We start from the raw sequence: 16,378 nt of genomic DNA on the forward strand, positions 1-16,378 counted from the left end.
AAATATACCATGATCATTTTCACCTTTTTACCCCCCTACTTGGATGATTATAGTTATTTCCTACCTTTTTTTTTTTTTTACCATATTATCTGTTTTTGTTGGACTTAATGATTATTTTGGATAACATCTTGTTACCCTATTAATTGTTTTTGTTTTGTTGATAATTGTTGGCAATGCCTTGCAAAGTTTCACCTGCTACCTGTTTGTATTTTACTTCAGTTGTGTTGAAGAGGTGGGGGAAGATGGTTTCCCCTTGTTCTGCCTCCCTACCTGCCGCATTTCACCTGTGTCTGTCTGTGTCTGTTGGTCTCTTGTCTTTTCTGTCCTCCCTACCTGCCACATTTCACCTGTGTCTGTCTGTCTGTTGGTCTCTTGTCTTTTCTGTCCTCCCTACCTGCCGCATTTTACCTGTGTCTATTGGTCTCTTGTCTTTTCTGTCCTCCCTACCTGCCGCATTTCCCCTGTGTCTGTCTGTCTGTTGGTCTCTTGTCTTTTCTGTCCTCCCTACCTGCCACATTTCACCTGTGTCTGTTGGTCTCTTGTCTTTTCTGTCCTCCCTACCTGCCGCATTTCACCTGTGTCTGTCTGTCTGTTGGTCTCTTGTCTTTTCTGTCATCCCTACCTGTCGCATTTTACCTGTGTCTGTCTGTGTCTGTTGTTCTCTTGTCTTTTCTGTCCTCCCTACCTGCCGCATTTCACCTGTGTCTGTCTGTCTGTTGGTCTCTTGTCTTTTCTGTCCTCCCTACCTGTCGCATTTCACCTGTGTCTATGTCTGTTGGTCTCTTGTCTTTCCTGTCATCCCTACCTGCCGCATTTCACCTGTGTCTGTTGGTCTCTTGTCTTTTCTGTCCTCCCTACCTGCCGCATTTCACCTGTGTCTGTTGGTCTCTTGTCTTTTCTGTCCTCCCTACCTGCCGCATTTCACCTGTGTTTGTCTGTGTCTGTTGGTCTCTTGTCTTTTCTGTCCTCCCTACCTGCCGCATTTCCCCTGTGTCTGTCTGTCTGTTGGTCTCTTTTCTGTCCTCCCTACCTGCCACATTTTACCTGTGTCTATGTCTGTTGGTCTCTTGTCTTTTCTGTCCTCCCTACCTGCCGCATTTCACCTGTGTCTGTTGGTCTCTTGTCTTTTCTGTCCTCCCTACCTGCCACATTTCACCTGTGTCTGTTGGTCTCTTGTCTTTTCTGTCCTCGATACCTGCCACATTTCACCTGTGTCTGTTGGTCTCTTGTCTTTTCTGTCCTCCCTACCTGCCGCATTTCACCTGTGTCTGTCTGTCTGTTGGTCTCTTTTCTGTCCTCCCTACCTGTCGCATTTCACCTGTGTCTGTGTCTGTTGGTCTCTTGTCTTTTCTGTCCTCCCTACCTGCCGCATTTCACCTGTGTCTGTTGGTCTCTTGTCTTTTCTGTCCTCCCTACCTGCCGCATTTCACCTGTGTCTGTCTATGCCTGTTGGTCTCTTTTCTGTCATCCCTACCTGCCGCATTTCACCTGTGTCTGTCTGTCTGTTGGTCTCTTGTCTTTTCTGTCCTCCCTACCTGTCGCATTTCACCTGTGTTTGTCTGTGTCTGTTGGTCTCTTGTCTTTTCTGTCCTCCCTACCTGCCGCATTTCACCTGTGTCTGTCTGTCTGTTGGTCTCTTGTCTTTTCTGTCCTCCCTACCTGTCGCATTTCACCTGTGTTTGTCTGTGTCTGTTGGTCTCTTGTCTTTTCTGTCCTCCCTACCTGTCGCATTTCACCTGTGTCTGTCTGTGTCTGTTGGTCTCTTGTCTTTTCTGTCCTCCCTACCTGCCGCATTTCACCTGTGTCTGTCTGTGTCTGTTGGTCTCTTGTCTTTTCTGTCCTCCCTACCTGCCACATTTCACCTGTGTCTGTTGGTCTCTTGTCTTTTCTGTCCTCCCTACCTGCCGCATTTCACCTGTGTCTGTTGGTCTCTTGTCTTTTCTGTCCTCCCTACCTGCCACATTTCACCTGTGTCTGTTGGTCTCTTGTCTTTTCTGTCCTCCCTACCTGTCGCATTTCACCTGTGTTTGTCTGTGTCTGTTGGTCTCTTGTCTTTTCTGTCCTCCCTACCTGCCGCATTTCACCTGTGTCTGTCTGTCTGTTGGTCTCTTGTCTTTTCTGTCCTCCCTACCTGCCGCATTTCACCTGTGTCTGTCTGTGTCTGTTGGTCTCTTTTCTGTCCTCCCTACCTGTCGCATTTCACCTGTGTCTGTCTGTGTCTGTTGGTCTCTTGTCTTTTCTGTTGTTGGTCTCCCACAGTCTCCTACAGTCTCTGCCAGTGTGTTTGTCACTGGCACGTGTGTTTGATGATGTTGGTGAGTTGGTACTGTGAAGGAAAGAAGTGTGATGTCAGAAGAGGGGGAATTCTAGTGTATGTGTGATGTGGTGTGTTGCAGGATTTGAAAACCTTGTCTCTGCTGTGCCCTGACCATGTGGGACAGGCTGAAGTTATAGGTAAGACCATGACTTTGCTGTTTCGTTAGGGGAAAAACTGCTAGATATACTATATACTGTAGTAGTAGTAGTAATCCATCTGTGTGTGATTCTCAGGTAGGACTGATTATCCCTTTCTGCTGACTTGTGTACCTTAATCGTTACCCATTAATTCCTGCCCACTGCTTGTAATGTTGCCCCCCTGAAAACTATTGACCACAACCAATAAGTGCTCAGATTATGTTAAATTGTCAGTTTTGTGCATTATTATAACTTACAAACGAAATCTTTTTTGCTGAGTCAAATACATCTTTATCATCTCCACTGAGTAAAGATAATTTTCATGTGACACCATTATGATGCAAAATTTCCCTATTTGAATGCTGGTGTGTTTTGTTTCCAGCGGGTAACGATGCCTTCTGCATCCAGTGCAGTGAGCTGGGCAACATTGCGGAACAGTTGTTTTGTACGAGCTGCGGGCAGCATTACCATGGCAACTGTCTGTGTCCTCCTGTGGAGATCAAGCCCATCGTGAGGGCCGGGTGGCAGTGCCCCAACTGTAAGATCTGCCAGACCTGTCGGTGAGTCTGTGTTGAGGGCCGGGTGGCAGTGCCCCAACTGTAAGATCTGCCAGACCTGTCGGTGAGTCTGTGTTGAGGGCCGGGTGGCAGTGCCCCAACTGTAAGATCTGCCAGACCTGTCAGTGAGTCTGTGTTGAGGGCCGGGTGGCAGTGCCCCAACTGTAAGATCTGCCAGACCTGTCAGTGAGTCTGTGTTGAGGGCCAGGTGGCAGTGCCCCAACTGTAAGATCTGCCAGACCTGTCGGTGAGTCTGTGTTGAGGGCCAGGTGGCAGTGCCCCAACTGTAAGATCTGCCAGACCTGTCGGTGAGTCTGTGTTGAGGGCCGGGTGGCAGTGCCCCAACTGTAAGATCTGCCAGACCTGTCGGTGAGTCTGTGTTGAGGACCAGGTGGCAGTGCCCCAACTGTAAGATCTGCCAGACCTGTCGGTGAGTCTGTGTTGAGGGCCGGGTGGCAGTGCCCCAACTGTAAGATCTGCCAGACCTGTCGGTGAGTCTGTGTTGAGGGCCGGGTGGCAGTGCCCCAACTGTAAGATCTGCCAGACCTGTCGGTGAGTCTGTGTTGAGGGCCAGGTGGCAGTGCCCCAACTGTAAGATCTGCCAGACCTGTCGGTGAGTCTGTGTTGAGGGCCGGGTGGCAGTGCCCCAACTGTAAGATCTGCCAGACCTGTCGGTGAGTCTGTGTTGAGGGCCGGGTGGCAGTGCCCCAACTGTAAGATCTGCCAGACCTGTCAGTGAGTCTGTGTTGAGGGCTGGCTGTGTTTGAGGCTGTTGGCCTGTGGAATCAGTGAATAATGACTAATGAATGATTTTTACGTTGGTGAAGTGATCCTATCAGTGTATAGGTACACTCCTGAACTATATTATACTCTGTAATGCTTGTCTGGTTTTTGATATCTTGATTATGTGTTTTTGTGATTTTGATGACTTTTATGTGGAATTGGATTATAAATGTTTTGTCCTTCGTTTTGTTTTTTTCTTGAGAAATATAATCTTCACTGCAAGGGGGAAAAAATCAGTTGGGATTGTTACTGAAAGTAGCCAACTGAATTTGGGATTTATTATATAAAAAAAAACCCAAAAAAAACCAACCATAACAACCACAACAAAAAGAAGAAAAACAAAGTCACAGTTACCAGTAGTGGGTTTCCTTACACCTGAATTCATTGTTCGTCTGTTCCCACTTGTACCATCAGGGTCTTCAGTGCCCTCCCTCCCATCCCCCTCCTCACCTGCTCCTGCACCAGTCCTTGCTCTGTCCTGTCAGTACAGCTGAATATTTGTATTTGTATTTCTTTTTATCACAACAGATTTCTCTGTGTGAAATTCGGGCTGCTCTCCCCAGGGAGAGCGCGTCGCTATACAACAGCACCACCCATTTTTTTGTGGGTTTTTTTCATGCATGTAGTTTTATTTGTTTTTCCTATCGAAGTGGATTTTTCTTCAGAATTTTGCCAGGAACAACCCTTTTGTTGCAGTGGGTTCTTTTACGTGTGCTAAGTGCATGCTGCACACAGGACCTCAGTTTATCGTCTCATCCGAATGACTAGCGCCCAGACCACCACTCAAGGTCTAGTGGAAGGGGAGAAAATATCGGCGGCTGAGCCATGATTCGAACCAGCGCGCTCAGATTCTCTCGCTTCCTAGGCGGACACGTTACCTCTAGGCCATCACTCCACATATGTTTCCTCCCCAACCATATGAACACATTTTTTTGGTCGGCTCTTTCAAGTTCTTACTCAGTTACTGGAGGTTCTATGCCTGCTGCCAGAATGGCTGACATATTGTTCTTGTAGTGATTGAGGTGGAATGCACAGAGATCAACGTTATTGTTTTCACATCACAGTTGTTTGGTACGTTGTCTTACCTGCATTCTCATGCAGAGTGTATCCATGGGCACAGATACGGACATATCAGTGTGATTGCTCATGTCATCACATGCATGTGTACATGTACATGTGTACAAGCTTCACATGCACACAATTGCCTAGCAAATAGTGACGTGTGTGTGTGTGTTTGTTTTTTCCCCAGTGTTTTTTGGTTCTGTGCAGTTTTCATAGACAGGAGACAACAGTTAATAATTGTATAGCATGTTTTTCCAGAAATACTGCCCAGAGCACTTTACATTTCATCCCCTCCCCTCCCTCCATACCCTCCCCCCTCCCATTCCCCCCCACACAAAGAAACACATGCCAGAATACACTCGTGCAGTCGAATATTGGAAACCCCCCACCCATCCCTGATGCCTTCTGGAAAAGACCTCCCTTCAACAGCCACTCATGCACGCACACACACTCATTTCACACACACAAATGCACAGACATTTGCAAGCACTGCACCACACACAAATGGCAGATGGCTTCAGAGTTCAGAGATATCAGAGCAGTGTTGATGTTGTATTTTCAGAAACCCTGGGGATGATATCAAAATGCTGGTCTGTGACACTTGCGACAAAGGGTACCACACCTTCTGCCTCAAGCCTGCCATGACCACCATCCCCAAGAATGGGTGGAAGTGCAAGGTATTCTTCTTCTTTGATTTATCTTCTCTTTCTCTCCAAACCTTTGTCCCCTTTGTTTTATTTATTGTTTCTTTCTCTCCAAATCTTTGTCTCTTTGTTATATCTACTCTTTCAACACAGACCTTTGCAGAACACTTTTTTGAAATCAGCCTTTTTTTTTTTTTTTTTTGTCTTATGAAAAGATAAGTTTACGGAATGGTGCTGTGTTGTAGCCTGAAGAGATTCACATTGTCATTTAAAGTATGTGTGAACCATGAGCTTGATTTAATGATTATAATTTTAAAATAGACAGACTCTGCCTATGAGGCCCACAAAAGAATCAAGTCACGAACAAATGATTTGCAAGTTTTACACTGGTACTTTCATTCTCTGCTGTTTGCAGAAAAACAAAAAGTTATCATATTTATTGTTTATATCGTTTGCTCAGCTATTGGTTTCTTGTTCATGCATTATTTTAGCCATGTGCTGTGCAGGGCTTTATACAAAACCAAAATCAAACGTTGTGTTAAATTTACAAGGGTTTTTTTTTGGGTGGGGGTATGGTAGTTGTCTTTCATTGGATGAATATTGCCCAACACTCAGTTTATGTCACAGATTGACATAAGCTTACAGTTTCGCCAACAGCAAAGTGAGAGCTGTATATCAATGGTTTCTCCATTGCAGTGGGAAGTCATAAACAGTTAGTCTTTTGTGAAGGACTATGACTCTCAGACTTGGAGGCAAAATTGTACAGGGTATTAGTGCTGCAGCCTTGGGGGCTTGGCCTTTTGGAACCTTCCGTATATTTGTACAGGGTATTAGTGCTGCAGCCTTGGGGGCTTGGCCTTTTGGAACCTTCCCAACGCCAACTGTCCCAAAACCTTTTTGGCCAAGAGAGTGGGGATGTAACTTGGGCAAGACACTCTCCACTGTAATCAAATTCTAGCCCAGATAGTCGGGACAGCAGTTGCCTCCTCTGCTGTTCTGATGGTCATAGTCGGACACGACTATCATACATTTAGTGGCCTGGCGGTTCACGAGGCGGGTTGATGCGTGTGCAGAACTGTCGGATCTGCAGTGACTGTGGGGCAAGGACACCCGGCAATGGCCCCAGCTCCCGCTGGCACCTGAACTACTCTGTGTGCGACAGCTGTTACCAGCAGAGGAACAAAGGGCTGTGTTGTCCGCTGTGTGGAAAGGCCTACCGCCACTTTCAGAACAAGAACATGATGGTCCTGTGTTCCTCCTGTAAAAAGTGAGTACCCTAATGAATGATATAACTCGTGTGAAGTGATCCTGTCAGTGTTTAAGTACGCTCCTTGAAGTGTACTCTACTGTGTAATGCTTCACTGGTTTTTGATGAAATCTGATTTTGTGGGGTTTTTTTTCATTTTTGATGACTTTATGTGGAACTGGATTACTTGTGTTTTTCTTGAGAAATATTGAGAAATATAACCTTCACTGCAAGGGAGAAAAAAAAAGAATACCATAGAAACAGATTAAAATACTCACACAAAAAAAGCGAGTCCGGCTCAGGTCAGGTTATCTCACTCCAGATGTGGGACCCTGATTGAGGCTTTACTGTTTACAATTGTTTCAGACGAAGGAGCCCAATCGGGGCTTTAGATAGTTTTGAATTTTTGGAGTGGCATCTATTTTGCGTAACGACATTATAAGCTTAGAATATCTAAACTGACCTTTCCACTCCCCCCTGCGACCGATAAATGCCGAGTGTGTTGCTGTGTGCACGAGCAGGAGAGTTATTTTTGCGTTGACTGGTTCAGGTGAACAGTTCTTGACAACAGTGGTGTCTGTCTGACCCAGTTTCTTCTGTCACAAGGCAGACAACAAAATGAGACAAAGAGGCCCTATTGGGGTTATACAAAGTTTTGAATTTAATCTGTTTCAAACTCTGTGCGTTTCTGGATTCATTTACAAGGCATCAGTGTGTGCAAATTTCAAACAAAAAATATGGATACTTTCATCATCTCACTGTATGATAGCATGAGAAGGGAGGAAGTTATATTTTGTCCCCAACTAACTGTTATGTTACTGATCAGTTTGGAGGTTTTGAGTGCATGGATTTTAACTTTGGTTTTTTGGCGATTTTATTTCTTACCCATACAAATAGGTTGTCTTTGGAAAAAGTCAAGGGAGCTAACTGACAGTACTAATTGAGTTAACGTGCAGGCCTTCTCTACCTGCCTCCTGTAAATAAAACTTGTTTCCCCCTGCTTATGTGTTTTCAAGTTCCTTTCTATCACTGACAGTTACAGACCAAGATGTTGTCCACTGACTGAGCAGGTAGGCAGCCTCATGTGCAAATAACCCCGTGTTTGTAAAGCGCTAAGAGCTGGTCTCCGATGGAGGAAAGGCGTTTCAGAAGTATTCATATCATTGTGTTTGCAGACACGTGCACAGTGACTGTGACCCTGCCATAGACAGCGCCTTGTTGCAGCGAGTGAGGCAGAACGACAGCGTTGACTATGTGTGTCAGGTGTGCCGGGAAACTGATTCCTCTGTGAGTACACCTTTCAGGTTTGATTATCATGTTATGTGTATTGCTCCTGCTTTCATACAGGTATCTGAAGCCATTTGCATGTGTGTCTGTGTAGTGTGTGTGTGTAGTGTGTCTGTGTAGTGTGTGTGTAGGTGTGGGGATGGAGGGGATGTTGATGTTATGTTTTTTTTATTGTGTATAAAGTTTGTAGGTTAGGTGCTGTTGGAATGCCTGTTGTGATTTTTGATGTTTGTACTTGGTGTGTCTGTCTCCACCCCCCTATAGTTTCCACTGTGCATGTGTGTATCTGTGTAGGGGTGGGGAGGGAAGGGGATGTTGATGTTCATTCTTTTTATTCATGTTCAAAAGTTTGTAGGTTTGGGGCTGTTGGAATGCCTGTTGTGTTTATGTTTGGACTTGCTGGGTCTGTCTCTACCACCTATATGGTTTCCACTGTGCATGTTGAATTTTTGTGATACATTGAGCTCAAGTTCTGCGCGTTTATTGCTTCATGGAGAGATCAGTTTGTGTTGAAACTCTCAATAACAGGGGTGCAGATTTCATTACCTGGATGAATATTCTTCTTTATATTATTGGGTCTGATAATGACAAACAAAATTCTGTGGAAATGCTTGTGTGGGAAACTGCGACACTGATTTTTACGAACACTGAGCCGATAGTCGGTAAATGAAAACAAGGTGAATGCCAGATATTTGTGCTTGGCTATTTTGAATCTTTTTCACTGGTTTTGTGTATGTGTTGATAAATTTGTGTGTGAGCTTTATTTGGTTCAATAACAATTGTTGCTTTTTTTCCTGTTCAGATGGAGATGGAGCCATATACCTTGGCAGCACCATCAGGCACTGATGAATCCATGGAGTCATTCCCTCTTACTAAAGGTAACCTGTTGCATTCTACTTTCCCAGATGAGATGAAGATGTTGAGATTTTGGGGGTAGTGCTAAACTTGTCCACCTGAAGATATCCTTTCTTTCTCAGCAATACTCATTATCCCTTTCAGTTTTTTCATTGTGCAGCATTTATAAAATGATAATTAAGTACCGTCAAGTTCGGTCTATTGAGCACACTGGTGTATAAGCCACACCCACTAAATTTTGGAAAAAATTGAACTTTACACATACATAAGCCACACCGGCTTATAAGCCGCACTTATTTCCGGTACTGGAACACATACTGATACTACTGAATCCACTAAATTCTTCGTCTTCAGTGTGCGAGTTGAAGAGAACCAGCACAGCTTCCTCCGCCATCTTGTCACTGACTTCAGCCTCGCTTTCACTTCATGAACATGAAGGTGGAGGTCGCTGCTGGTTCGTCTGCTAGGTCGATCGCCTTCAATTTGAAGGCTGCATCATAGGCATAATGTTGCGTTTTCGGCATGATGAGGGTGTACGCTTGAGCAGAGTAGAACTGAATGCTGATTTGAAGGCTTTAATGTGTGCGGTTTTGATTTATAAAACGTGAACAGTTGGCACACTACAGTGGAACCTCCTCATTCCGACCTTTCCTATTACGACTCCCTCTAAGATGTGATCAGCACCCTCACGACCGACACACTTTATTATATAAAATAACTCTGTATTACGACCACCTCCCAAACACGACTTGCGACTGAAAAATATTGGTCAGATACGAATTCGTGCGTAAAATTTGCCCCAAAATGACTGAAAATAAATCGAAAATGCGTGGTACCGATCTTAAAAAGTTGCTACATTCCCACTTTTTAGACAAAGAGACCGGAAACACTGCTTCATAAAAGTCGCTCAGAGTTATCGCCCTTCCAGTAGCGTTCGCGCCTTCCGCCAAAGACGACACAACGGTTCCACTGCACACAATGTCATCTCGTCTTCAGCTTCCACATGCGTGTTCACTTCAAGATGTCAGCATCAAAATCTTCACGAAAAAGAAAAGCCCTGACTCTGGAAGAACGTGTCAAGGTTGTTGAACGGAGTTCGCGTGGTGAAAGTGCCATTTCCATTGCAAAGTCGTTGGATGTTGGTAAAACTCAAATCCAGTCCATTATCAGAGACAAAGAGTCGATCCTGACAAGATGGCAGAGCGGTGAGAGTGGGGACAGAAAGTTGTCAAAAATTCACAAAACCACGTACACGGACATCGACGAAGAAGTGTGGGAGTGGTTTTGTGAAGCCAGAAGAAAAAATATTCCAGTGACAGGAAAGCTGATCCAGGAAAAAGCACTGTGTCTGGCTGTGGGTAGTGGGTGTGATGGCTTCATGGCATCGAATGGCTGGTTGGAAAAATGGCTAAAACGACGGAATGTTCATCAGTCGTGTCTGAGTGGTGAGCGGGGAGACGTCAACCAACAAACTGTGGATGACTGGATTGGCCGTTTCCATGCTTAGCAAAAGAAGTTCCTGTTTGAACAAAAAATGATAATAATGACTCCTACACAAGTGAGTCAAAAAGCATGGATGACCTCAATCATCTTCACAGAGTGGGCCAATAAACTCAACAACAGAATGAAGATTCTGCAGAGACATATTCTGTTGTTTGTGGACAATTGCTCTGCACACCCCCCAATCCAGCTGTCAAACATCAGATTTGTGATGCTGCCACCCAACACCACCTCGCGTCTGCAGCTCTGTGATGCTGGAATCATCCAGGCTGTGAAACTGCAGTACAGAAAATGCCTTCTTCGCCATGTTCTTTTTGAAATGGAGAGGGATGGCACTGCCACTGGCACAGAACTGGCCAGGTCAGTCAGTCTGTTGGATGCTGTCTTCTGGCTGAAGAAAGCCTGGAACTTCTTGAAGCCAAGCACAGTGACGAGCTGTTTCAAGAAGTGTGGATTCTGTCGAGATCCTCAACAAGGTATGTGCATGTGTGTGTGTGTGTGTGTGTGTGTGTGTGTGTGTTTGTTTGTTTGTGTGTTTGTGTGTAAGACTAAGAGAGATAAAACTTAGATTTTGTGTTCTGTGTGTGCATTTGTGGGTATGTTTGTGATAACTCTTTATTTCATATACATTTTCAAAATTCTTTATTCATTCACATCAATTCTGGACAGAAGTGAGTTTTCTTTGTGTGTGTGTGTGTGTGCTTCCATTCTCTTTGTTTCACATACATTTTGATTTGTAATTTGTAGGTGACATTTTCTCTGTGCATGTGTGTGTGTGTGTTTGTGTGTGTGTCTGTCTGTACTCTGTGTGTGTGTCTGTCTGTACTCTGTGTGTGTGTGTGTGTGTGTGTGCAAAGATGTCCAGGTTGCAGTGGCTACAGCTGAAGGGCCAGGTGAAGAAGAGGAGCCTCTGGGTGATGGAGCTGCTGCTCTGTTGGAGGGTGCAACACTGGAAGAGATGACAGCTGTTGAGGAAGACCTGCAGATCTTGCCTGACACCTGCTACACAGCACAACCCACAGCTTCAGGCAGTGCAGCTGAAGATGTCAAGGAAGATGCTGAGGAAGAGGAGCCTGAGGCTGAAGAAGCACCAGTGATCGACTTCTCCACAGCAGCAAAATATGCACATGAACTGGCTCGCTTTGGACTGGCTCATGGCATCTCAATTCTTGAGAACATGAGTGATGCAAAAGTAGAAATAGAGAAGATGCACATCGTCAAGAACACTGTGTCCAAAAAACAATCAATGATCTCACAGTTTTTTACAAAACAATAGCCATGTGTATAGAAGAGATTTCTATGACTGTGTGTGTACAGTATATGTAATGTTTAGTGTTTTAATTGACACTGATTTCATCATTACAGTTTTTCTTTCATTCATATGTGTGCGTATCTATGTATGTGAGGGTGCGTCTGTGTGAAATGTGCCCAATGTGACTCCTCTCTATTAAGACCCCTCTCAATTAAGACCTAAATTTGGCTGATTTTTCAGTCTTAATAGGGAGGTTCCACTGTATCCTGAAGCTCTTCCAAAAATTCATGGACAGAAATCATGACTCTCCCGGGATCGTTAAAATCCGCAAATAAGCCGCATCATTGTATAAGCCGCAGAGTTTGAAGCTGGGGTAAAAAGTCGCGGCTTATTGACTGAACTTGACGGAAAAAGAAAAGTAAAAAAGGACATGTGTACTGGTGTATGCAGTGGGTGTAGAAAATGGGGGGAAAAAAACTTTATGCAACATTTTACATTGATAAAAACATGTGGTGTTTGATAAAAGACATTTTGCTGTTCAGATGTTGTGCATATTTGACAAAAAAGAAGAAAAATCATACTTTTCCCCCATCAGTTTGCATAATTTGAGGCCAGAGGTGACACAAACATTTCTTCCCAAAGTTTTCAAAAGTTCTGTCAGTTTTTTCTTTTGAATTTAAGGTAGCACTAGGGGTACAATTTTGACCAAAAATCATTAAAAAAAATGTGTTTTGTGTTTGTTGTGAATTTTGCAAGAATAAAGTTTCATAAAGCCTTACATTTGTGTGTTTTGTTTGAATTATTACTCAAAGTGTGTGTTTTTAGCTGTTTTTGGGAGTGGGTGTGAGAAAAAGTTGTGAAAAAAAAGATCGAATGCATCCAAAATTTGCTCATTTTCAGTCGCGCCTACCGTTGCTACGACGCCATGAAGCATGGCTTGTGACCTACTAAACTGGAGAGGGAGAAACGGCCTTCACCATGAGCCTAATTAGCTTAGGAAAATTCCTGCACAGCCAGCCTGCCAGGGCCTAAAAGTGGGTCACTGGTTTGCTTGTTGTTGGTGAAGTGATTGGCCGGTTCGGTCACATGGCCGATCTGAGCTTTATCATTGGCTCTCAAACGACTTCCTGTTTGCAAAGCGTCTGCTATCTGTGTCTATTCAGATCGATCAACAACTGTATATTTTGGATTATTTTAGCAATCTTTGAAAAGATATGAATGACAAAGGAAAGAAAAGTTAAATTTAGGACCCTCCCCAAGTTAGGGAAGCGGCGGAGAGGTAGGAAAAGTGCTCAGCAAGTCAGCACTTTGCAGACAAAGGCAAGCACTAACCCCCCACCCCCCTCGGAAACCGAAACAAGAGCCTCGAGCCCCAAACCTTCGACATCTCGTCAAAAATCACCATCTCCTGTCCCATCAACATCGAAAAAAGAACTTTACGGTTCTAGACCAGCATCCGAATGAAAGCTAAGCTTCTTTGGAAAATGAAAGAAGACGGAAGATTCGAGCGATTCAGATGATAGTTCAGAGAGGGTGGCGGAGAAAGGAGGCTGTGGAGGCCCAGACAAGAGGTCCGACGGACATGAACGTGATCACCAACATTCTGTGTATGCAGTCGATCATATCTAAACTCCACTGCCCATCATGCAATGAATCGGTAAGTTTGTTTATCTGACATCCTCCCCCACCCTCTGTCTCTTTCTCTGTCCCTTCCTCTCTCTCTCTCACCTTCCCTCTCTTGGTTTACATGTGTGATGGAGTGTTTGGATGTTGAAGTTGTGTGTGTGTGTGTGTGCATGTGTGTGTGTGAAAATGAATAATGAAAATAAGAAAAAGTCAGTTTTCTCACACATGCACATTCATTCTCTCTCTGTGCGTCTCCTCTCTCTCACCCTCCCCCTTTCTCTCTCACACTCCCTCTCATGTGATTTACATGTGTGATGGAGTGTGTGGATGTTTATAATGTGAGTGTGTGTGTGTGTGTGTGTGTGTACACGCCCACCACCTCCCCCCCCCTCCAAAAAAAAGTCACTGTCTCTCTCACACACACACACACACATTCATTCTCTCTCTCTCTCTCTCTCTCTCTCTCTCTCTCTCTCTCTCACCTTTCTCCTCTTCTCCCATACATGTATGCACAAACACATACCTTTTTTTTTTCCAGAGTGCAGTCAGCAGCAAGAAAAACATCAGGCAAAGAGAAAGGAAGGAGGCAAAAAATTGAGACAATCCGGCGTCGAGAACGTCAAGATCGGCGTGAACAAGAAGGAGTGTTGTTTGGGGCAGGACTGTTCTGAACACCAAAACAGCTTTCTTTTTGTTTTTTGTTTTATTTTTGTGTTATGGACAGACACCTGAAAAAAAAATATTTGTGTATAAATTTACCTGTTTTGTGCCTTGGTCTACCAGGAGAGACAAGACCAAACTTCGAACGCAATTTTCTCAAAACGTTAATTTTTCGTGGATATGCATATTTGTGCAACGAAGCAAAATAAAATTGCAGGCAGGGAAAAAGTCTTTATTAATGGGTGGCGCTGTCAGTGTAGCGACGCACTCTCCCTGGGAAGAGCAGCCCGAATTTCACACAGAGAAGTCTGTTGTGACAAAAATGAGTAACACAGTACAATGCAATACAATACAATAGTACAATACAATGGTTTTATCACAATGTTTGCAGCTGACTCTGACCTCAGTCTGAAGGACAACCCCATGCTGACAGAAGCCACACTGACCACTACAAGTTCTCAGGAATCGTTGTACTACGAGGATTCCAATTCCAGTCTGGACTATGACACAGACAAGGTGAACTTTATTTTGTTGTTGTCTTTTTTTTTTGTCTTTTTTTAAAATGTATTTTGTTTTACCATTTGTTTGTTGCACCATTGTCTTTGTGTTTCATGTGTTGTACACTCATTGTTCATGCATTTGCTTGGTAGACTTGATTTGATAAGCCGTAAAAGTATTTTATTCTGTATACATTAAGCAGTACCGCACATCATTGTTGCTTTTTGAAAACAGAAATAGATATAATTCTAAGCCTTTTTTTTTTCCTAGTAAGTTTTTGAATGACATAACTGTTGAAGTGGAAACCATCGACTTTAGCCTTAGTTATTTATGAAAGAATGGGGAGGATCTCACTTTCTTGAAGTTTTGTCCAAAATCAAGCAAAATAAAGGTTAATTTCTTGAAGCTTAAACTGAAACTGAGCAATGAATAGTTGTTCATGAGACAGTTACTTAGATAAGAAGAACAAGTCGGATGTTCATTTGGAACTCAAACTGTCACAGTAATAGCAAGCAAGGAATAGTTTTAGTTTGTTTTTTGTTTTTTCCTCCCACCAGTATTACAGAGCAGCAAGTTGTTGAATCAACGTTGATGCATTGTGAAGCTCACACCTGTACAGAGCAGCGAATCGTTGATTGCTTTCTGGAGATTTTCGGCAATGGGGAACAATGAGTCATTGGATATTTATTCAAAGCTCACTGTAGTGCATAGCAATGAGCAGTTGGTTGTTAACTTTCTGTGAACTGTCAAGCAGTTGGTTGTTAACTTTCTGTGAACTGTCAGGCAGTTGGTTGTTAACTTTCTGTGAACTGTCAAGCTACTTTCTGTGAACTGTCAGGCAGTTGGATGTTAACTTTCTGTGAACTGTCAAGCAGTTGGATGTTAACTTTCTGTGAACTATCAAGCAGTTGGATGTTAACTTTGTGTGAACTGTCAACCAGTTGGTTGTTAACTTTCTGTGAACTGTCAACCAGTTGGATGTTAACTTTCTGTGAACTGTCGAGCAGTTGGTTGTTAACTTTCTGTGAACTGTCAAGCAGTTGGATGTTAACTTTCTGTGAACTGTCGAGCAGTTGGTTGTTAACTTTCTGTGAACTGTCAAGCAGTTGGATGTTAACTTTCTGTGAACTGTCAAGGAGTTGGATGTTAACTTTCTGTGAACTATCAAGCAGTTGGTTGTTAACTTTCTGTGAACTGTCAAGCAGTTGGATGTTAACTTTCTGTGAACTGTCAAGCAGTTGGATGTTAACTTTCTGTGAACTGTCAAGCAGTTGGTTGGTAACTTTCTGTGAACTGTCAACCAGTTGGATGTTAACTTTCTGTGAACTGTCAAGCAGTTGGATGTTAACTTTCTGTGAACTGTCGAGCAGTTGGTTGTTAACTTTCTGTGAACTTTCGGTCACTCTTGTTATTGGACAGTCATTTTCTTGAAGCTTTTTATGAAATTGTTATCTGTTGTGGGAGAGTGTTCAGTAAAAAGATGTGTGAGGGTTGCTGTGGAAGAAGTTAAAAGTGATGAGAGATGTCGCATGCAAAAATAACGCGGACATGACGGCAACAGCGCTGCATTCTGTAAGGTCTGTGACACAAAACAGCCAGCCAGTCACTCCAGTGGTGAGTGGATGTAAGGGAGGGGTGTGGGGGGGAGGGGACAGTGACAGGTAAGATGGGGAAGAGAGCAGACAGCAGAGGAAAACGGCAGTGCAGGTGCTGACAGGTGTTAGGTCTGTTCAGAACACAGGGTGGGTTGACCCCCACAGTCGTGCGATGCTTGCTGCTGCATTCTAGAGTTGCATTTGTGTAGCTGTTTGTTTAACGTCTCTCTGTTCTGCCTTTCTGCATATTTGAATTAACTCTGTGTTAACATGAAGAGATAACATTGTGAGATCACTGTGAAGAGATTGAACAGCGTGGCTTGTTCCGTTGTGACACCCCCTTATAACAAGTCTGTCAT

General features: G+C 43.8%; 1 protein-coding gene across 1 annotated transcript in view; it reads left to right on the forward strand.

The window, feature by feature from the left end:
• LOC143290332 (uncharacterized) overlaps nucleotides 1–16,378 on the forward strand; it is a 158,286-nt gene that overhangs the window by 16,739 nt on the left and 125,169 nt on the right. The window contains exons 9-17 of the mRNA XM_076599685.1: nucleotides 2,397–2,454; nucleotides 2,837–3,014; nucleotides 5,419–5,533; nucleotides 6,574–6,767; nucleotides 7,922–8,033; nucleotides 8,836–8,911; nucleotides 11,246–11,663; nucleotides 12,541–12,575; nucleotides 14,318–14,442. Coding sequence (XP_076455800.1) covers nucleotides 2,397–2,454; nucleotides 2,837–3,014; nucleotides 5,419–5,533; nucleotides 6,574–6,767; nucleotides 7,922–8,033; nucleotides 8,836–8,911; nucleotides 11,246–11,663; nucleotides 12,541–12,575; nucleotides 14,318–14,442 — 1,311 coding nt within the window. The remainder of the gene's footprint in view (nucleotides 1–2,396; nucleotides 2,455–2,836; nucleotides 3,015–5,418; nucleotides 5,534–6,573; nucleotides 6,768–7,921; nucleotides 8,034–8,835; nucleotides 8,912–11,245; nucleotides 11,664–12,540; nucleotides 12,576–14,317; nucleotides 14,443–16,378) is intronic.

Source organism: Babylonia areolata, chromosome 15 (genome assembly GCF_041734735.1).
Source record: "Babylonia areolata isolate BAREFJ2019XMU chromosome 15, ASM4173473v1, whole genome shotgun sequence".
NCBI lineage: Eukaryota > Metazoa > Mollusca > Gastropoda > Neogastropoda > Buccinidae > Babylonia > Babylonia areolata.